General features: G+C 37.9%; 1 protein-coding gene and 1 long non-coding RNA gene across 6 annotated transcripts in view; both read left to right on the top strand.

Annotated features, from left to right (window-relative positions):
* The first annotated feature begins 4,853 nt into the window (after positions 1-4,853).
* The window catches only part of PIAS2 (protein inhibitor of activated STAT 2), a 73,026-nt gene continuing 54,497 nt past the window's right edge, over positions 4,854-23,382 (top strand). For 4 of the 5 annotated variants that reach the window (XM_016148428.2, XM_016148422.2, XM_016148427.2 and 1 more), the window contains exon 1: positions 4,854-5,047. In XM_016148428.2, coding sequence (XP_016003914.1) covers positions 5,024-5,047 — 24 coding nt within the window. In that variant the 5' untranslated portion in view covers positions 4,854-5,023. The remainder of the gene's footprint in view (positions 5,048-23,382) is intronic. The other variant, XM_016148423.2, reaches the window with a different exon arrangement.
* Positions 5,242-23,370, top strand: LOC118610040. The gene is made up of 3 exons (XR_004953720.1): positions 5,242-5,696; positions 21,006-21,094; positions 23,324-23,370. It is a non-coding gene; the product is annotated as an uncharacterized LOC118610040 (long non-coding RNA).

Below are 23,382 nucleotides of genomic sequence, written 5' to 3'. Positions count from 1 at the left end.
CATTATTTATATTTACTGTGTTGAGTTGTTAATTTGCCATTCCAAAAATCTATATCTTCGGTGATATTTTTGATTTGCCTTTTATAGCAATACTAAGATAGATATGGTAAAATGCTTCCCTATATTTGTAGATTCTGTCTAGTTTTCATTGTAGTTAAGTATGATACATCGAGGCCATGTCATTTGGTGCATACATACTTGAAACTTCTATTTTTACTGGCAAATTTAACTCACTCAGGAAAGTCCCAAGTATGGCATCCCTATCGGGTATTTATAGTTCATTTTTATATCTGTTCCAAAGGCAATTTTCTAGTCAGAAGTCCTTTTATCATAAACCTCTATCATGTTTCCGGGTGAAAGGAGCTAGAAAGTTAACTGTAGGTCAAGTTCTCATGCAGAGTGGGAAAGGGGTTTGTTAACCCTTTACCTACAGTATTTTTCATTAGCCTAGAAAATCTCAAACTTTATCTCTTCACATATTATTTCTGCCTCATTCTGTTTTTTCTGTTCTTTGAAGGCTCCAATTAAACATTTGTTAGACCTTTTCAACATTATCTTCTTTCTCTCAAATTTATGTCTCTAATGTTTTCTTATATATTTTCCATATTTTTGTTTCTATCATCTAAATAGCCTTCTAACATATGTTCTGGTTATTAACTCTTGCTTAAACTGTGTGTAATAAATATACTATTAAACCTATCCATTGAGTTCTTAAACTTCTCAATTCTAGAGTTTCCATTAGATTTTTTCAAACTTTTTATTTAATGTTTTTAGTGTAAGCATGCTTTCATTGCAGTCTTTTTCAGATTTCCAACTGTGTGCTGGTCATTTTATTTGGAAAATTATCTGTAAGATAATTTGAAGTTTGGGGTGGTATCTCCATCTGGAGAGGATTTTTATTTGTTCGTGCCCAATGCCTGTGGAGTGCCACTGTAGGACCTGTTTATTCAATATTCAAGGCTTAAAGTTTCCTGATTATTGTAAAACCTGATTGCAATTTGTGGAAGTGCTGATTTACTTCTGGTTTATCTTTACTGTGTGGGGTCTTGAAATAAATATGGGGAGTGTTTATTACTTTCCATCCTCTGTGGCACTAGATTTAAATTTATGTCTCTCTTGCTCAGCAATCCTTCAAAAATCATAGCTCGGTTTATAGATTCTATTTTTGGATAGTCAAATGCTTTCAGGACAGATGTTTAACAACCTGGAATATTGCCTTCTAAGAATTTGGCTGGATAATTTTTTATATTAGGTATTCGCTTCTGTTTTCTAAATCCAGATTGTTTTGATCTCAGTGAGTTGGATCAAATTCTCAAGTTGTTTAATATATATGCTAGCATTACTTGGGTAAGATCTGGTTTATAAGTTAGGAAAACTAATTTTTGTCTGGTTTTGGCATTGAGGTTATAATAGCATTTTAAAATAAGTAGAGAATGTTCCTTCACTTTTTAATTCTCTCTGTAGTATTAGAAATCACATAATTGGTTGTTTCTGGTGGGAGGTTGCCTGGGTAGAAGCTGGAAGGAATTTTCTGGGGTAATGCAAATGTTCTGTATCTTGATAAGCATTTTCAAAACTAATTGAAGAGTTTACTTAAGATATGAGGATTTCTCTATATGTAAATTATATTTTAATGAAAATGATTGTTCAAATATTAATAATTGTCACATCTAGTTGGAATGTATTCAGATATTTATTGTATTATGCCTCCAACTTAAACAAGTTTTTTAAATTTCAGAATAAAAAGTCGAGGGTGTAAAATTAAAAGGTAAATTCATTGTGCAGTTTCCCTGATATTAGTTTCAGTAAAGGTTAAGCCAAACACTATCTGCAAAATGTTAAAGAGTGAAGAAATGTGATTAAAATAGATGTGTGTTTGGCAAAAGAAGGTGACTTGAAATTATCTATGAGACTTGAACATGGTTATAGGGAGAGAGGAAATCAGTAGAAAGGAAAAGAGAGATGTTGAGATCAGCAATGATTGATGGGTTCAGAGATAAGAAGGGAAAGGATTAACAAGACAGGTACTAGAAACTAAACTCAATATTCCATGCATGGTCCAACTAGGTTGAATACTCTTTTCTAAAGATATTAGGATATATTATATGAGTATATGAGTGCTTCTTAATACTTTATCAGCTATTTAGATACAAAAATTTATTACCACTTTGTAAGTTTATAAAGTACCCTTATTTAATCCTCTCACATCTTGAGATTAGGAAAAATCATTCTTGTTTTATAGATTAGAAAAATTGGGTTGAGACTTTGCTAAAGTTACACAGTTAATAAGTAGAAAATCCAGTCCTGAGACTTTTGACTCTGTATAGTCAAATCTTATAATCTTAAGACACTCTATATAATCTTAGAACACTTTCCTTATAATATTTATCTTTTTTAAATTGGAGCCAGATTAAGGTGGTGTCCCAACCAGGTAATTGCCTCGAACCTCAATCCATAATTTTGCCATTGAAAATGTAGTAAGGAGAAAATAGTATTTAACGGAACTCCTTTGGGGGAACAGTTTTGTATGTGATTGGAGTGGTACTTTGGTATGTTGCCTACGGTGGTGGTGAGCCTACCATTATGCCACATTGTAAGGAAGTTAGATCCAAGTAAGTGCAGATTTCTTTTTGATGAGTAGGGTATACTACGAATTTGAATCAGAGCTGAATTGCTCATGACAGTAAAGAGAGAGTCATTCTTTCCACAGTTTACAACTCAGCCTTCTCTTTAAACAAATATTGAATGAATATTAAGGAGAATGGTTTAGAAAAGATGCCAAATGAGTAATTTGGCCTGCGAAGACAAAGCAGCATCCTATTTCAGAATTTTTTTTTTCGTTTCAACTAATAGAAAACCCATTTCGAACTATCTAAAACAGTAAGGAAAGAAATTGGCTCAAGAAAACTGACAAGTACAGAAGTGAAGTGAGTGTCAATTTTTTTTTTTTTTTTTTTGGTGATTCTTATCAGGTTGGTCCTCAGGCTGGCCCTTCATAGCAAAACAGCTGCAGCATTCTACATTCTATAAAGTCTCAACTCTAATCACTGAATAAAAGTTCAAGACATTTATTGCCTTACAATAAATCAAGCAGGGGCCCACATTTGATTTCATGGGCAAAGCCTGGATATGCCCTGTAGTAGTTAGATTTACAGGTACAGTTCTGACCTAATCACTGTGGCAAGGAAGACATTAGTTATTATTGGCATAGACCAGTCTGAGGCAACACCTAGAACTCTTTGCTTCTCTTACAGTTTTGTGTTCATGTTAATCCTTTTACAGGTTGTAGGATCCTTGGCGAAAAGGCCTATTGTATTCTATTTATCTTTCTATTCCCCTAAAGCTCTTAGTTCATATGGGCTTCACTTTATGTCTGTAAAACAATGTTAAACTCTACTGAAATGTAAACCAAGACCTAAGGAGATCAAGCTAAGATCAAGAATAAGCCAAGCTAGAACCATAAAGTTAATGGTGTAGGGCCAGAATTAGAACCTGCTCTAGATACTGTTTGCTTATTCTTTTATTCATTAAACAAATATGAGACGAACTATTTGTCAGACATTTATCAGTCATTAGTCTAGTGAGTTAAAACATTTTTAAAGGTAAAAACTTAACAATTACATAGTAACTAAATACCTACATAATTACCATGAAGAAATAGTATGGAGAAAAAGCTCAGGACCTATGAGCAGTCATATAGGGATCTGAATTAAAACGGGGCCTGTGGGTTTAGGGCAGGTCTTTCTAAAGAAGTGATGCCTCAACTGAGACCTTAAGGATCAACAGACTTTTGTAAGGGAAGAGGGAAAGACTGGGAAGTTATTCTTGGCCCAGGTATCAACATTCCTACAAAGGTCTCAAAACGTGGTGGTGCTGTGGGTATGATGCAGAAACTGAAAGAAATGCATTGTTGGTTGAGTGAGGGGGAGTGGGAACAGCAGTAGGTAGGAACCAGATTAAACATGGCCTTGTAAATTGTTTTAAATCTTTTCATGGGTGAGTTCCATCTACTACTTCAAGGAAATCTGAACCCTGTTCTTGGTTGAGCGAATTTTCTGGCCATCTTGACTCAGCATCTTCTTTCATCCTTTATCGGCAAGTCGAGGGTGCCATCAAGCTTCCGTCCATCTTCTCTGCCCTTGACATTTCATTCTTTCCTAGCTATCAGATTTCCCTGACCCCTCTACTTTTTATCAGGACCCGTCTGAGTGCTCTCCTATTCCACTTCTCCCCTAGTCCCTCCCGACCTCGACTCTGGTCCATGACATTCAGTCGCCCTTCAAAATCCGAATCAGCCAGGTTAGTACTTTGATATCAGCAATCCGAAGAGGTCCCACCAATCCTGCATCATTAGATTGGAACAATAGCTCACCCGACACCCATACTTAGATTGTTCCGACACAGCTACTCTGAGGGACGGTTCTGAGACTGCGTCCTACGTCCACAACCGCCGTGTGGAAGGGCACCATCAGAATTTTCCCGAAAATTTCGTCACGAGTACAGGCCCCCTTTTCTTCTCCGCTGCACCCCGGGCCAGGCCCTCTTCCTGGCCCGCATGTAACGCTGTCGTACCGAAGGCGCTTCAGGGGGCTCTGGCCCGGCTCCGGGAGGGGGAGGGAAGGCACTGCGCGGGCGTGAGGAGGGAGACACGGCGACAAGGACCGGAAGGCATGCGGAAGGCAGGCAGGCCGCGGCAAAGAACGGGAGATGACGCGAAGCTAACGCAGCGCAAAGGGAGCGCGGACGCAAGACCCGGGCGGAAAGTGGCGGGCCCGGCGGGCGGGGGCGTCGTGTGGGCGGGGCCGCGCGCGGCAGAGGCGGGGCTCCCGCGCCGGTCACGTGACGGGTTCGGCGGCGGCGGCGGCGGCGACGGCGGCGGCGGCGGCGGCCGCGGCGTCTTCAGCGGCGCCCAGTGCAGGATGGTGTTGGAGGCGGCGGCGGCCGTGGTGGCGGCGGCGTCGTTGGCGGCAGCGGGAGGGGGTGCTGTGGCGGCAGCGGCGGCGGCGCCCGCGGGTGGCATAAAATGGCGGATTTCGAGGAGTTGAGGGTAAGCGGGGGCGCGGGAGTGCGGAGCGGAGGCCGTGGGGGAGGGGACGGAAGGCGGGGAAACCGCAACGTCGCAGGCCGCCACCTTCTTTCTAAGCGGGGACGGGTTTGAGGAGCCCCGAGTCCCCGCCCGCGGCGGAGCGGGAGCCCGGGCTGGGGGCGGACGGGGGGCGGGGGAGGGGAGCGAGGCGGCGGAGGACGCCCGGGCCGCGCTGGGCACCGGGCCGGGGGCCCAGGGCTAGCGGCCGGTCAGTCTGGCCTGGGCTTCGCACACCTGGCGCGGAGGACCAGGGCCTCTCTCAGGAGGAGCTCATGGGGACTCGACTTCACCGTTATTAAAGGGCTGAGATGGGAAGCAGGATGTGCTTTTCCACCGTCGCGAAGAGTGCCGCGTCTATGGCGACTCAGAAGTCCACATGCTTCTCACTTGGGGGGGCGGGTGGAGAGGGAAGACCGTTTAATGAAACGTGAAGTTGCGTTTGGGAATTCTCTCTCCTGTATGGTTGATGCTACCGTTTAGACAGATAGATGTGTTACGAATAAGGCCCCTTCCACCAGTGCTTCCTCAACGTATTGGAGAGAAGCGTGGTCTTTTGGAAACTCTGCCTTCAATAATGGGCCTTAATCCTTGATATTTTCTTAATGCCACGGTAAGAAATCCGCAAAGTCTAGGTTGTCATGAGGTTTGCTTGTGAACTTGTCTTGAGTAAAAACATTTTTCCTCTTAGCCTTAGAGCAAGGTCACAACTTTATTGTTGATACCTTTGTATAGTAGAGGTTTGAAAAGGGCTGTGCTAGGGGGTCGAACGTAAAGGATATTTTTCCTCGGGCTGTTAATCTTCAGAGTCCTCAACGAAAAAAAAACTGTGATAAACGAGCCGGATTTATTTTTTTATGGCTCAGTGAATTACTGGCGACATAAGTGGAATACTTAAGGACGGAAACCCTGATTTTAAAAACAAAGTAGAGATGAATGTGAACTTGGAATTAAGTTACTGAAAACCTTTTGCATAACATAGACGTATGGTGTTAGGGTTACTTTTTTTGAATAAGAAGGAAAAAGAATACGGTAAAAGATTCAGTTTTGTATATATTTTTATTATTTTTTTGATGAGGGATGGTGTCAGGGAAGGATGCTGGCTAGTTACCTGGCTGGTACTGTGGACATCAGCAGAAGAACGTACTGGTGATTCTGATAAAGGGAGGTTGTTATATCTGCATAATGCCTGCCTTTTTCCCTTTGCTGTTTGAAAAAGAATCGTGTAATTGCCAGTAAAGAGAAAAGTATATTAATTAATTAATGCCCTGTACTATTTTATACAGAGAACCATGATGGTAGGTAAAAAGGGTTCATCATCATAAAAGTATAAGGATTTTGGTGTTTCATAGCCCCAGCGGCAGAGCTTTTAGCACCTGTGGAGCTTTGAAGCAACCAAGCCTGAGCCTCACCTGTGTAAATTCATACATTAGGTTTGGATGGGTTGAGAAGACTGAAGTTTGAAGTTAAATTTTTTTCCTTTACCTGCATTATTGCCTTAATTTTTGTGTAATAACAGATGTATTCAACTTTTCCTCTTCTAGGATTTTTTGTTGATGAAAATTTTTCCAAGTCTTGTATTACACTTTTACAAATATTGTTAGTCAAAGTATAATAAAAAGCAGAGAATTTATTTTCTGGTGTAGAGCTGAAAGGGTAGTCAATGCTTACGTTAGAGTGGAATCAGGACTACAAAATGGTTGGAAACCAAAGAAGCTTTTCCCTCTGCCTCTCCCCCCTCCCTCCTCCCCTCTCCCAGTTTGTTTTGTGAGTCAGCTTCATCATCTCTTTCTGTAAATCAGTTGTCTTTGCTTCTCCCTCCACTTGATAGAAGATGGCCCCTTTCTTACAGTTCACATTAGATGACTAACAATAGACTAACTGGGGAGAATTTTCAGAGTAGGGGAGGGTTTGGGCTGTGCAGATGCTGGAAGAATTATTCACTGCAGTCTTTAGCTGCTCAGTGGCATCTTCTCCATTTGAAGATGAATTGTGTCTCCCCCATCCCCTTATGCATTGCAAGGAGTGATGATGATGATAATAATGGTAGATATCCATTATACTATAGTGCTTATTACATGCCTGGCTCTGGTGCAAGCACTTCACATACATACTTATTAAATTTTCACAACAATTCTATAAAGAAATTAAGGCACAGAGATTAAATAACCTGACCTGGATCACACAGCTCTAGACTGGAAGATGGGATTTTTTTAACTTCAGATGTCTAGCTTTAGAGTTGGTGCTCTAGAGTCTGAGCTATACTGTTTTGTTCAGTTTCCTTTGGGTCCACTCCCAGCTATCCTCATGGGACTAAATTGAATGATAAATAACCAACACCCTTTTTTTGTGACTGTCCATATAAGAACATCCAAGACCTATGGAAAATTTTTGAGTTTATTAGAGTTTATTTGAGCCCCACCGAGGAGGACATGCTAAGAAGCAAGATCTTAAAAGTGCTCTGGAGATTGGCAGTTTTGCAGTCCTTTTTATCCATTTGGAATCAAAGGAGAGAATGTAAGGAAGATACCATGAAATCCATGGTAGAGGGGGTAGAGAGCGCAAAGCTAGAAGATCCCTATGATTAGATAAAAAGTAAAATGGAGAGATACACTTTTACATTGGGGGTACAAGATAGTTTATATTTAACATTTATAGTAAATAGGGATGTATACAGGCAACAAAGATTATGTGCTTTCTTGAGAGTGGTTACCAGAGGGGTCTGGAAAAGAGGATTACTCTGGCATTTCAAAGGTGTGTTAACCTAGATTAGAAAGAACAATGGACAGGGCTTGCTTAAGGCAAAGATAAACCTTTTACTAAGAAAGTTATAAGCCCGGGCCTGACTGCCCACCATGACCTGCTCTGGGAGGAATTTATGATCAGATCGTCGTGTGAGGTTACTTTGGTCACTGAGCTTGCCAGATTTGTTACATAGCCCCTTTTTCCTTCACACGACATACAACTGACTAAATAATGTTATTAGAAAATAAAAAGAGGATAGAACATCTAGGACATTATAAATGGCCTCTGCTTCAGAATGTGCTTAGCGGTTGGAATAATAGTAAAGTAAGTTAAAGCACGAAGAGAATCACAGGGATTAGTTTGTTGGCTAACTTCTTGGCCATAGAGGAAGTAGCTGACCTGATGTCACATATTTGGCTGCTGATAGTCTGCTGAAAGGATTTCCATTATCTTGGTCCATTATCATCAAGGCTACTCCCTAGGTGCCTGTATAAGCAGAGCAAGTCACTTCTGGCTGGTGCTGCCATCTCCTGTACTGGAGGTCAGTAATTTTGGGAAAGATCATTCTCATTGTGCTTTAGTGACTCTTGTCCCTTGTAGGGGGAGGGGTTGGAGGAGGGGGTTATTTGAAGAGACAACTGTAGAAACTTAAGAGGCTGCTTGACAATTTCAGTTTTTGAGACTGCTATGTGAACCAATACCAGAGATCTTGTCTGGTCATAGCAGAACGTAGCAGCCCTATACTTTCCTTATTTCAGTTCAAGTGACCAGCAGAATACCACCACACCTTTCTTTCTGGGAGAGAGGGTCTGATTGGCTTAGCTTAGGTGAGGGTTCTCTTCTGTTCTAATCATCTGTAGTCAGAAGGTTAGAGTCATATCATACAAACTTGACTCATAAGATCATCCTGGTGGTTTGAGGGTGAGGAAAGGGCAAGTTTTCTGTGAAGGGAAATTGTGGTCTGAACAGTTAAAGATTATAATCATCTCGTATTAGAAATTTCCAGGGTGCTCAAGAAGAAATTATTCAATTTACAAATTGCTTATTTGCAGCATTTATGTTGTTAGGAGTTTGCAAATTAACTAGTTTGCAAATTAATTATTTGTGAATTAACCTGAGATAAGCTTGCAAGAGCTGATGGCCTGGCCCCTGTCACCCCCGTTCTGCTCTCTCCCCAAAAAATAGTCTCTAGTGGACCCAAGCACAGCAGTGGTGGAGAGGGAGAATAGTTGGGGTTCTGAAGTCCCTCCTTTCTTCAGTTAGACAGGATGCATAATACCCGCTGGTACAGTCCTTCAGCGGTCCTTAAAAAGACCCCTACTACAATTTAACCTGGCTAATCCACTCCCCCTACTTCTCTCCACTCAAATGTAGAGGTGGAGGGGGCTCTATCGTTGTAAGATTGTTTTTTAAAGGATCTCTCTTCTGTATTCCTCATTCCCTTTTTGTGCATTGACAGTTTCTTTGTGTGTCAGAAAATGAGAGTGAATGTATGTGCAAATGTCTGGGTTCGTATTTGGGCTCACTAGCCAGTTGAGTATAACTTTCTTAATGGATACTGGTAAATCAGACACAGAAGATCGTTCATACTAAGAGGCTTAAGTAATTTTGTAACAGAAGATTTTTTTGTCTAGAAGGCTTGAGTGTTTGGTGCCTGACACCTGGGAAGATCTGCCATCCTGGTAGCTTCAGGTGCTGTCGGATTGCAGAAGGAGAAAGGAAAGTTAATGGGAGATTTGAGTTAGAGGTCTCTATCCCACATACCCTCCAACTATTGGGCAAGATAATAAATAGCCTAATAGATATGATAGATGTAAAAGAATCTACCATGTGATTCAAAGCTATTAATGGAGTTAAAAGATAAACCAAGGCATATTAACAATTTTAGGAATTTGAACAAAAATAGATTTGAATCAGCACCAAACCAGAAGTGGTTAGGAGACTGTTGATGGGAGCTGGGGAGAAACTTACAGAGAAAAGACAGAAGCAAATTAAGGAAATTATTGAATGGCTGTAACTTACACCCTAGCTGGCAGTTTATAGGCTGAGATTTGGGTTTGCATACATAGAGGTGCCTGCCACAGCCTTAGAGTCACCTAAGTCTAATGGCTTCATTTAATTAACAATTCCTTTCTTTTGGTTGTCATGTCATACGTGAGAGATTGACCAGAAATTTGGTGTTAGTGCTACCCTTAGTTACCATTAAATTGCTTTTGTTTCATTGTGAAACTCAGGTTGTGATGTCAGATCCATGGAAGAATTGCTTTTGCTATTTATCCTGGTCGTTTTGATTCTGAGTATTGAGGAGAATCTGACATGGTCCCTTTCAGCTAGGTTCAGGGGCATTCTTAGGTGTCATTACCAGAAGACCTCTCCAGATTCTAAGTTGTGGAAAGTTTGACCATCTGTTGGAGATTCACAGAAAGTTTCCTTTGCCTGGTGGAAAGCCACTTTGATGTAATGTATTAAAGCCTTAAAATATCGAGTCATATTGAGTACAGGAGACATATGTGATTCTGTCATCAAAGACATAGATCTTATTACTCTTTCGTAAGGTGTTAATTTATGCTTTTCTATAGGCATTGATCTAATTGCCATCAAAACCAGTGGTAGAACTTTTGTCCAGGGCAATCCGGTTGATTCTGTTAATTTAGCTAATTTTAGTTTTAAGTTACCATTAGTCTGTTCAACTTTACCAGGTGACTGAGGACAGTAAGGACAATGGTAATGCCATTGTATCAGCAGTGCCTTATTTAATTGTTTATTTATCCAATGAAATGAGTTCCCCATCACTGGAGATTTCTCTGGGTATACTCCATAAAAGAAATATGTTTTCTAAAGGCTTCTTAGCCACTGTTGTGGCAACGGTCTTTCTGCATGGAAAGGCTTCAGTCCATCCTGAGAACATGTAAACAATTGCACGTGGGAGGCAATTGAATTATATTTATTTGTAGGTGTTCAAATGGCCTACTAGGTGGTGGGAATGTTCCATCTAATACCTTAATGGCCTTTCCCAGAGTTGTGGGCTTGACAAAACCAGACATTGGCCATAAACCAATTTTGCAATCTTGGAGCAATCATCTCACCAATACTTTTTCATAATTTGGTTCATTGTATCTTGCCATGATGAGCAGCTGAATGTAGAGCTTTTAGTAATGTCAGTTTTAAGAACGCAGGAGGAATCAGGTGGCTGTCAGGGCTCTCAGTGAGTCCTTGTTTAATATTAAATTTGCACCCTTGTTGTCTCAACATTGTTACTCCAGCTTGAGTGCCTGATTTTGTCTTTTGTATAAATTATCATAAATAATTTAGTTAGAATCAATCTTATAGAGTTCATTCAGGTTGCATATTGGAATAATTTTAGTTCTGGCTAATGTATCATGGAAGTCTGCTAGAGCATTTCTCTGATACCCAGGTTCTGTTTTTCTGGTATGAGCTTCAGTTTTAACAATAATTGCAATTAATAATAATAATAATAATAATAATTGTAATTCATTTGAGGCCCATTTTTGATTTATGGGTTGCAGTAGAAGTGAGGAACCCTCTGTTTCTATAACATATTAAAGTCATGGACCACCCTAAGGCATATTTGCTATCAGTATAAATGTTTACTGATTTTCCTTTGGATAGCTGACAAGCCCGAGTGAGGGCATGTAGTTCTGCTAGTTGGGCAGACTGAAAATGGGGAAGGGTTCCCCTTTCCAATAGTTCATATTGACTCATTACTGAATATCCTGCTTGATATTTCCCTTCTGCATTCTTAGCATAGGATCCATTGACAAAAAGTATTAAATCTGAGCTTTCTAATGGTATGTATTGTAAGTCAGTGTGAGGGCTTAATAACCTTTACACCACATCTACACGGTTATGGTGATCTGTCATTGTCAGGCAAGGGTTGCAGGATTGCACAATTTGCAGCTCTTAAAATGGAATTTAGAAGGTGAAAGGAGAAGGTTCTCATAAGGTGTTAGTCTGCTTGCTGAAAAATGTTGAGTCTGATCAGAGCTTAATAGACTCAATAGTATGAGGTACTTGTAAGTCATATCTTAATACCTATTCAGCTGAAGCTTCTATCAGTTTAGCTGCTGTGGCTACTGCTTTCAAGCAATTTAGGTGTGTTCAGGCTGCGGGGTCTAATTGTAAGCTATAGTAAGTAATAGGTCTGGTATTCCTCCATGCTCTTTTGTTAGAACGCCTTGTGCTTGATTATCACGCTTGTGGACAAATACGGTGGAAGGTTTACTATAATTTGGGAATCTTAGGGCTAGAGTTTGTTGGGCCGATTTTAGTTTGTAAAAGGCTTGCTCATGATTATCTTCCCAGAGTAAGGACTCAGGAATTTAGTTCCTTGTAAGCTCATACAGGGGAGTTTTGATCAGAGAAAAATTTGGAACCCGAAATCTACAGTACTCTGCAAATCTGAAGAAACTCCTTAATTGTAATTTAGTTATAGGTCTAGGGACGTTTTGGATAGTGTTTATTCTTTTAGGTGAGAGGGAAATGCCTTCTGCAGTGAACCTTCTCTTTTGAGAATTGGAGTTTTCCCTTGGAGTCCTTATGCTATTATTGATTTGATAAATTGAATATATTTTTGAATCCTCCCTTGTAGGGGATCATAGTAATAAATCATCTATGTATTGAATGAGTGTAGAGTTCTTAGGGAACTGTAAGGTTTGCCAAGCCTTAATATAAACCTGTGACAATTAGGATGGGGCCTCCATGTACCCTGTAGCATTATAGTCCAGGTATATTGTTAGTTTTCCCAAGCGAATGTAAATAAATGTTGATTCTCCTTGTCAACTGGGATACTAAAGAAAGCAAAGATCCACCATTGTGAACCATTTTGAGTCTGTATGTACATTAGATAACAATGTATTTGATTTGTAACTACAGGGAACAGTGGTATCACAGTTATTAATTGCTCGGAGACCCTGGACAAATCTCCAACTCTGTCCATTTGGCTTTTTAATGGGTAAGATTGGATATCATAGGGACTAGTGCACGGAATACGTCTTTACTTAAGTCTTCTACAGTTGGTAAGAGCCCTAGGGTAGATTCTAGTTTTAGTGGATATTTAGGGGATTTAGGCAGGCATTTAGAGTGACCTATTTGGATTTTTATGGGTTCAGAGCTCTTAATTTTGCCTTTGTACATTGAAGAAGCCCATAGGCACTCTGGCACTTTGAGAGACCAGGGCTTTCTTACTTTCTCAATTTCATCAATACCTGCTCGCAGAGGAGCAGAGCAGCTCAGTTCAGGAGGGTGAGGGAATTCTAAGATCATTTCTCTTTCTGAGTTAAATTTTATTTTTTTACAAAAGTTTATCTTTACATGTACAACAGTCTCCAAAAGAACTTCATTCTAGCTATAGGTGGCAAAAGATGTTATGGCAAGGAATTGAGATGTTAAAACGGGAATGGAATTAGGTATCACCATTGCTGCAGACATAAGGAACAACTCTTTGCCAGATTTCTTAATTCCACCTGTGGTCAGGGAGCCCTTCGCCATGGCCTTTACTTTTAACTCCCTGAATTTCTTCTGCTCTTCTTTCTGATTCTTTGTGAATGCTATATGTTCCTCATCCATATCCTTGGCCTGCTTCTTGAGCTGTTTCAGGGGCTTCTTGCCACCTTCGCCCTGAGTTAAATTTTATATGACTCCTCAATTTTAGAAAACAAGTCTCGTTTTCTGGGCAGGTTGACTGGGCAGTGTCACATAGAAAATGCGGTTTCCTAAAAATGATTTAGACATAGGTAGGTACTGGTACCTTTGAATTTGGTTAGAAACCCCCACTACAGACATATTCTCTACTTCTAGGGATTTGCTGCTTTATGTAAGTAGATAAAGTAGCTCTGGTATCCATCAGTACTGTACAGGAGTCTCTATTAATTTTTGTCTTAGTTTCTTTTTGCTCATTTAGAGGTATCATGGGGAGCAGTTTACTGAAGGATCCCTTGGAGCCCCATCAATGATTATTATTATTTTGGTAATCAATTTTTAAAAGAACTTCCCCCAGTGGAAAAACAGTTTGGATTAATCAGTGGAGGTCTGTTCAACAGTGAGTTCAGTAGGAGATTATTTCCTTTTCCAGTGCCGTGGTTGTTTACAAGAAAGGCAGGCATTTTGGGGCACAGTGTTCCTGAGTGGAGGACCCCTAGATTCTGGCTTGAAATGTGTATGTGGAGGTCCTCTCAGCCCATGGACTGAAGGACCATATGTTTATTGGCTTCTTAAATTTTATCTTCCTACAAGGTTTTTTTAAAAATGAATTAACAGCTAGGGTTGTTCATTCAACAAGAGGGGTGGTTTCACAGCCCAACTTGTGTTTGTTTATTTGGCTGGGACTGGTGTCTTCTAATGAATAAGGAAATCAAGGCATTTTCTTTGCCTCCGTTTAATAAAATAAGCCAAGAATGTTTCACAGAAAGGGTTTCCAATTTCATTTTATAGTTTGAGATTGGTTCATCTTTGTTTGCAAGATTGAATGACAAACCAGTCAGTCTTTTGCAGAATTGCCTTATTTATATTGTAGGTCTTGGGCTACTTTTCTAGTGTGTTTTGGGCCACTCCTGGCAGAGTGATTAGTTATGTGGGTCTTTAATATTACTCAGGATCTTCCCATGTAGCTTCTGCCATCCATATTCAGGTGTCACCAGGTCCTAATGTCATGTGAATAAATTGGTAGAAACCTGGGAGTTCCAGATTGTAAGCTCTAATTAGAGTTCTAAGTTCCTCATAAAGTTTTTGAGGAGTCTTTTTAGGGTTTGAAAAATCTTTGGTGATGGCACTAAGTGTTCAGCTTTTGACCACGGAGAAAAGATGATTGTATTTGGTATTACAAGCTCAGTGAAGGGCCTCACTTTAAAAAGCATTTGTTTAACCTCTTTAGCTCATCTTAGGAGTGAAAAAGCAATTGAGTAAGGGGATTATTAGTAGGTTTAGAATATTTAGGGAGATGAGGGTGAAGGGAAGGCACAGTCTGAACAGTCAGGTTCAAGTTAGTGTATATTTTTAGATTCACCATCAGCTTGTAGCTTAAATTTTTCATTAGCCTTTAGTAAAGAATCTTTTAAAGGTGAAATTTTTGATTCATTTAGTTTCTTATAAACTTATGCATGCCAATACAAAAAATAAACATTGTTTTGGGGAAATTCAGGGTGTGTGTGTGTGTGTGTGTGTGTGTGTGTGTGTGTGTTTTAGAAAACTTCATAAATGAATAAACTTATTTAGGTTCCTGACTGTGGCCACTGTAATTTGAGATTATTTTTGGTAAGATTAACCCATGGGTTCAGAAAAACACAGGTCTGAGCTCATAATTTTTATATGTATAGTTATCCAGGGGTCCCACATGGGGAAGTACCGGATTATGCAAACTCAGAGAAACCCGTTTCTCCCCACACTGCCCTAGTACCCGAGGCCTTGCACTGTATCCTGTCTGGTTTCCTTTAAGTCTGCCAACCACAGACCCAGTCATGAAAAAGAAATGCTCAACTCTGAAGAGCTCTTTAAAACCAAAACTGCGAAGCTCAGATTTAAGAGACTTACCTGCGACCTCCAGATGCAGCAGGAAAGCAGTGAATGCAGTGGACTCAGTGGATACTTTCCACAGGTTGCTTCTTGGGACTCTCCTTTGGATTCTGCATCTGACACCAGAACTATTAAAAGATGAACTGAGGCATGTTAAAATCTTAGGAATTTATTTAAGCAAAATGGATCTGAATTGCAAAACCTGAGTGGTTAGAGGGACTCTGTTGATAGGAGCTGGGGAAAAACTTTTATAGAGAAAAAGTGAAAGCAAAGTATGGAAATTATTGACTGGCTATAGCCTAAATCCTAGTTGGCTGTTTGTGATTGTTGTCCTTAGATTTTGCTTTAATAACCTGAAGGTATTTACGGGCTTAGGTTTTGGTTTACTTGCACTGATGCTGTGGCATTAGAACTACCCCAATCTGGTGGACTCCTTGTTTAATTAATTTATCAGTAGATACTGGTAAACCAGACACAGATGATCTTTTATGCTAAGAGGCTTAAGTAATTTTATAACAGAAGATTTTTTGTCTAGAAGGGTTGAGTGATTCCTTAGACCTAACAGGACTTGCCATCCTGGTAGCTTCAGGTGCTGTTGGGTTGAAGGGGGAGAAAGGGTAGTTAAAGGGGAAATTGAGGTTAGAGGTCCTCGTTCGTCCTACTCCCCAACTATCAGGCAAGGAAATAGTCTAATAGTTGTGATAGATGTAACAATCCACCATGTGATTCAAAGCTATTAATGGACACAACTAAAATTTCCAGGAAGACCTCACTTGAGGTCACATCTATGAAAGCACATTCAAAGCTACAGTTGACTCTTGAACAGACTGGAGCAGGGGACAGTGACCCCTGCGCAGTTGGATATCTACATATATCTTCTGACTCTTCAATTGGCTCTTCATATACACGTGTTCAACCAACTACGTATTGAAACAGTATTTTTGATCCTTGGTTGGGAAACTGCGGTTGGAAATGTGAAAATACAGTTTTTGATCTGCAGGTGGTGGCATCCACAAATGTGAAACACACAGATTGAAAGGCCAATTGTATTTATTGAAAAAAAAAATCGTGTATAAGTGGACCTGCACAGTTCATATTTGTGTTATTCAAGGGTCAATTGTATTTAAATTAAAATGAAATAAATAATTCCTAATAGTCATTAAACAAAATATTTATACCTGTAGTAGATACTTTGCATTTGTTTACTCCTTAGTTAGGTCTGCACCGTCCCTCTGGTAAACACAGGTATCTTTTCTGACAGAGCCAACATTTTCCTAAGTATAGCATTCTCCAGATGTTTCTCTTTTCTCAGCATTTTTACCTTTGTTTTTCTGGACTGGATCCTAGCTAGTCTTTTCAGATTTTTTAGTTGAGATATTCACATACCATAAAATTTAGTCTTTTAAAGTGGTCATTCAATTCAGTGCTTTTGATCTGTTCACAAAGTTGTGCAACTATCACCACCATATAACTTCAAAACATTTTCATCATCCCCCAAAAAACTGTATACTCATTAGCAGTCACTCTGTACTCTCTTACCCCCAGCCCTTAGCATTCACTAATCTATTTTCCGTCTCTAGATTTGCCTGTTCTGGACGTTTCATAGAAATATACATGTGGCTTTTTGTGTTTGGCTTCTTTCATTTAACATAGCCTTTTCAAGGTTCATTTATGTGGTAGCGTGTATCACTACTTTATTCCTTTTTATGGCTGAATAATATTCCATTGTATGGAATGTACCACATTTTGTTTATCCATTCATGAATTTATGTACATTAGGTTGTTTCTACTTTTTGACTAGTAGGGATATTCATCTAAAAGTGTGTAAGTTTTGTGTGGACATACATTTTCAATTCTCTTGAGTGGTTACCTTAGAGTGGAATTCCTGGGCCATGTGGCAACTCTAAGTTTTTGAGGAACTACTATACTGTTTTCCAAAACTACTATGCCATTTTACATTCCCAGCAGTAATGTATAAGGGTTCTAATTTCTCTGCTTCCTCTCTCATGGGTGTGAAGTGGTATCTCATTGGGGTTTTGATGAGATACCACTTCACACCCATGTGTTTCCATGATGACTAATGATGTGGAACATCTTTTCGTGTGCTTATTGGCTGGCCATTTGTATATCTGTTTCGGAGACGTGCCATTTCAGACCCTTTGCCCATTTTTTAATTGGGTTGTTTTTTAAGTTTACATTCTTTATTCTAGATACAAGTTCTTTATCAGATGTTATTGCAAATATTTTCTTTCTTTTTGTGGACCGTCTTTTCACTTTCTCGATAGTGTACTTTGAAGCACAAAAGTTCTTAATTTTGACAAAGTTTATCTACTTTTTTTGTTGTTTGTGCTTTTGATGTCAAATCTAAAAAACCATTGTCTAGTCAGTGTCACAAAGTTTTATGTCTCTTTTCATCTAAGAGTTTATAGTTTTAGCTTTTACATTTAGGTCATTTGATCCATTTTCAGTTAATTTTTGTTTATTGTGTGGGATAGGGATTCAGCTTCTTTTGCATGTGGATATTCAGTTTTCACAGCACTACTTTTTAAAAGACAATTCTTTCCCCATTGACTTGTCTTGACAAATAGTGTTTTTATTCATATAAATAAAACTGTTAATGTGGAATCATTTGTTATCATAGTTTAAACTGTTTTCTATGACTGTTACCTTGGAACCCCCTCAGTAATGTGGCCTTTTTCCTAGACTTTTTGGGAAAATAGTTTGAAACAGATAAGTTTATTTTGCCTTTGAAGAGAACAGTATAAACTTAACAAAGACACTCAGAGCTGTCCATTTGCCTACTCATATAGGTCAATAAAAGCAGATCTTGACTATGTCACAAAATGTATATTTATTTGACATTAGCATGGATATTTAATTTATGACATTTAAAAAGTTATTTAAATTTTTCCCTAATATGGAAAGTGGATTTAATAACATTTTTCATCTTATTTCCATTCCTCATCTTTTTTTTTCTTTGAATGAAAGCAATACTTGTGTAGATAGTGCAGAAAAATTCCAAAGGAAAAGTCCTTTCCCACTAAGTCCCACTCCTGATGTAACTGCCTTAAACTGTTACTTAAAAAAAAAAAAATTTAGGTTAATTTCAGAACTCAAAAATACCACATATATATTGATTTTTCTTTCAGCCTTAAACAGTGTTTGTTGCTTGACTTTCTATTAGTTGAGAAATTCAGGTCAGTATGTTTTCCCACTTTGTTTTTAATTCTGTTATATTTTTGTTCCTATTCTGCTGTTGATTATTTTTAACTTTTTGTAATAGGTAAATTTCTGTTTCTTGGCATACCAGTTTTAGACATTATTTCTTTAGTTCCCAGTCTTTCCCAGAAAGATTTAACACCCATTCATTTCTCTTTGTTTATCCTACCACTACACTTCCTCTCCTTCTAGCCTTTATTTTCTGTTACACTGTTAAAATTTATAGCATTTATATTATAGTTTATAAGTCTCCTAAACTTTTCTGTACTTGTTCAGGAGATTCTAAAAATTGAGTATTAGTACCCAGGCTTTGTGATATGTACGCTGATCTATGTGTTAGACACAGTAGAACCAAGTAGTGTCCAGCTGGAGAGGAACTTCTGTCATTAAACCTATGCTCCTTAAAGGAGAAATACAACTAAGTCCTGCTTGAGTGAGGAGATCTCATGGATATGATTTTTTAAATTATATATTACCATGTGTCGTCATGTTGTAACCATTCAGTTTTTCTTGAGGATAGGCTTTCTGGAGCTCTCAATCTTCCTATTCTAATTTGGGCAGCTTGCTTTCTTGGTGTGCTTGTATACTGATCATCTGGGATTACTTTACATTGACTCCTGTGTTAGTTAGGTCTTGTTATTTGGAGACCGTGTCTTTTTTTTTTTTTTTTACTAGAATATAATCATAAGTAGTTGTTTTAGCAAGGATAGGCTGGTGATAAACTTTGTAATTTCTTGAATGTTTGAAAATGGCATGCTTTGTTTCTGATTGAAAAGTTTAGATATAGAATTTTAAGTTGGTAAGACATTTTTTTCTTTCTGAACTTCGAAAGTTTTGCTCTAGGAATTTAAAATGCCTAGTGTTGCTAGTAGAGGTCCATTGCAGATCTGTTGGTTATGCCGTTGTAGTAACCTTGTTTACAGTCTCTATGGCGATCTCTTTATCTTTGGTATTGTGAAATGTGTTGTAGGCCTTTTTCATTGATTGGTGAGTACCTTTTCAGTTCTAAGACTTCATTTGGGGGAATTATCTATTTCTTTGATAATTTCTTTTCTCCCTTTTCTGTTTTCTTGACAGGTGAATGTTGGACCTCCTAGATTGATATTTTATTTGTTTACACTCTGGGAGAGTTTCTTGATTTTGTCTTTGAACTGTTAAACTTACTTCAGTAATTACATTTTTAATTTGTAAGAGCTTTATCCTCCTTTCGTTTTCCCTCCTTCCCTGCTTCCTTTCCTCCCTTCTTTCCTGTCATGCACATTGTTGTATGTAGTTGTAATTTCTTCATTCCCTTCCACTGGCAAAATAATAAGAGTTCCAGTTGCTCCACATCCTTTCTTGTCCAACCTTTCAGTTTTAGACATTTTGGTGGTTGTCGAGTGCTTTTAATTTGCATTTTCTTATTCCCCTAATTAATAATGATATTAAACCCCTTTTAATATACCTATTGGCCATTTATCCTTTGTGATGTGGCTTGCCAAATATTTTACACCTTTTTTATTGGACCACCTGTCTTTTTCATATGTACTTGTAGGAAGGATTCATTATATATCCCCAATACCAGCTCTTACAGGTAATAATTTCAAATATCTTCTTGTTTCCCCAGCTATTCAAAGTTCTGCTTGATTTCTCAACCTATCCATCGCTTGCCTGTCTTCCATTAGCAAATATCTCCAGGGGAAAGGGCATCCAATGTTCTAGGCTTCCCTTCTCTCCACAGTCTTTGCTTCTCAGGTCTTTGGTACCTTTGTAGTGCCTGATGCCTTCAAATTGATTTTTCTTTTTAATATTATGTTTAGGTTTTAAGTTTTTACTGGGAAGGTCGATTTGAAACAGTCTAGACAGTCATTGGGGGACATGGAAGCAGATCAAGTTCTCCTGCCTAATAGGTCTTCAAAAAGCTTCTTGGCTGTTTGCTTCTCCATATAATTTTAGAATTATCTTTTTAAGTTACATAGACACACACACACCTTCCCATGCTCTCATACCCTTTGTTGGGATTTTGATGGGAAATGCATTGAATCTGTAAACCAGTTTGGAGAGAATGAACATTTTGTTAAGTTTTCTTGACTGTAAACATCATAATCTCCATTTGTTTAGGTCTTTTACAGTGTCTTTTAAAGTTTTATAATTTTTTTCAACTAAACTATTGCAAATATTTTGTTAGATTTATTTCTAGGTACCTTATTTTTGTATCAGATAATAAATGACATCTTTTTTATAATTATATTTTCTACCCTGCTGCTGTATATAAGTAAGATTTGACTTTGTGTAACAACCTTGCTATATTCCTAATTGTGATAGATTATACATTCTTTTGGATTTTTTGTGTAGACAGACCAATCTGTGAATAATGACCTCTTTGTGTCCTCTTTTCCAATTCTTATGCTTTTTTTTTTTCTTTCTTTTCTTGTCTTAATGTGCTGGCTAGGATCTCCAGTACAGTGTTGAATAGAAGCGATGATGGGGGCATCCAGATCTTGTTCCTGATTTTAAAGGAAATACTTTCAAAGTTTCACAGTTAAGTATGATGCTTGCTGTAGGTTTATTGTAGATAATCTTCTCAGGTTAAGGATGTTTCTGTTACTAGTTTGCTAATTTTTTTTATCAGAAACCTTTTTTGCATCTTTTGAGAGGATCGTAGTTTTTATTCCTTAAACTCCTGTTAATGTTTTCCTTCTGTAACCTATTAATATAATGACATACACTGATGGATATTCTGATATTTAAATCAACCTTTTTTTCCAAATATAGTCAACCCTGATCTCTCTCCTTTTTTTCATTATTGGATTCAGTTTGAAGATAGTTAATTCAAAATTTTTGCCTCTAATGAGTAATATTGACCTATCATTTAAAAATATTATACTTTTTCTCTTCTGAAAGAGTTTATATGAGATTAGAATACTGCATTTCTTAAGTGTTTGGTAGCTCTCCCTTGTAAAATTGTTACTGGTGTTTTCTTTGTGGGACACTTCTTAACCACTAATTGAATTGCTTTGGTTATAGACTTGTTCGTATCTTCAATTTTCAAACCAGTTTTTGGTAGATTATACTTTAATAGAAAGTTGTCCATTTCATCCATGTTCTTGAATTTATAGCATTAATTTGTTAACCTCTAATTTTGTAGTATCTGTAGGTAATATCCCTTTTAGTTTTTTTTAAGCCATCTTTGATCAGTTTTAAAAGCTAAAAGTTTGGCAATTTTTTAAAGACTTCAAAGAATGAAGCTTTTGTCTTTTTTTTTGCTCTTTAGTGTATTCTTCCCGCATTTCACTAATTTCTGCTCATTTTTCTCCTTATACTTCTTTTGGGTTTCTATTTTTCTAATTTCTTAAGTTAGATGTTTTGCTTATTAATTTTTATCATTTTAATATAGGCATTTAAGACCATGAATTTCTGTGTATTGCTTTTCCTGCATCACACAAGTTTTGATGTGTAGTATTTTCACTTGTGACTATTTTTCTATTTTCCACTGTGAATAATTTATCGGTCAGTGAAAGTTTTATTTCCAAACATATGAGAGTTCCTTTAGTTATTGATTTGTATTGTGTTCAGGCAGCATGATCTGTATGGTATCAATCCTTGGGTATCTATTGAGACTATGTTGTCATTTTTAAAAATAAATATTGTTTGTACTTGAAGAGAGTGTGTATTTTCCAGTTGTTGGCACAAAGATATATGTCCAGTAAATAGCTTGTTAATTCTGCTGTTCAAATCATATATCTTTATGTTTTTAGAGAGAGAATGTTAATCTTTTGTTAGAGTGGTGGGGGTTTTTTTCCTGTAATTCTGTCAATTTTTTTAAAATATATTTTTAAATTGTTACTAGTATATGAAAGTTTAAATTTGTTCTGTTTTCTCATTGAATTGAAACTAGTACTCTGTGTGTAGTGATTCTTTATATCTAGGAATGTTTTTTGTATTACATACTGCTGTTTGATTTTCATACCTATACTGGGTTTTTTTTGGTCAGCTAATTTTGGCTGTTAATGAAAATTCACCCTCTCTCTACATATTAGTTTTGCCTTGTGTGAATATATGTTATTGAACTTAAGAAAATTAATCAGCTCTGATAGTTTTGGTCTTTGTAATTTTAAATTAAACTTTTTATTAAGATAATTGTCAATTTACTCACAGTTCTAAGAAATAGTAGAGCTAGCCCATGTATCTTTTACCCAGTTTCCCCCAGTGGTAACGTCTTGCAAAACTGTGGTACAGTATCACAACTAGGATATTGTCATTGACACAATCAAGATACAGACCTTTTCCATCACCACAAGGACCCTTTATATTATCATTTTTATAGCCAACATCTGCTGCTTTCTCTCCCCTTAATCTCTGGGACCCAGTCATCTGTTCTTCATTTTTATGATTTTGCTTTTTTCAAGAATGTTATATGAGTGGAATCATATACAGTATGTCACCTTTTGGAGTTTTTTGTTTTTGTTTTCCACTCAGCATAATTCTCTGGAAATTCATCCATGTCGTTACATGCATCAATAGCTCATCCCTTTGCATTGCTGAGCAGTATTCCCTAGTATGAATTTGTTTAAACATTTACCTGTTTAAGGCATCTGGGTCATTTATAGTTTTTGGCTGTTACAAATAAAAGTGCTATAAAGATTTGTGCATAGTTTTTTTGTGAACCTAAGTTTTCATTTCTCTGGGATAAATGCCCAGGAGTGCACTTACTGGGTTGTATGGTTATTGTATATATAGTTTTTAAGAACTTGCCAAACTGTTTTCCAGAGTGGCTGTGCCATTTTACGTTCCTACCAGCAATGTATGGAGTGATCCAGTTTCTCTGC

Source organism: Rousettus aegyptiacus, unplaced genomic scaffold (genome assembly GCF_014176215.1).
Source record: "Rousettus aegyptiacus isolate mRouAeg1 unplaced genomic scaffold, mRouAeg1.p scaffold_m13_p_12, whole genome shotgun sequence".
Taxonomy (NCBI): Eukaryota; Metazoa; Chordata; class Mammalia; order Chiroptera; family Pteropodidae; genus Rousettus; species Rousettus aegyptiacus.
The sequence above is the reverse complement of the archived record's forward strand: the minus strand, read 5'-3'. Positions and strand labels throughout refer to the sequence as shown.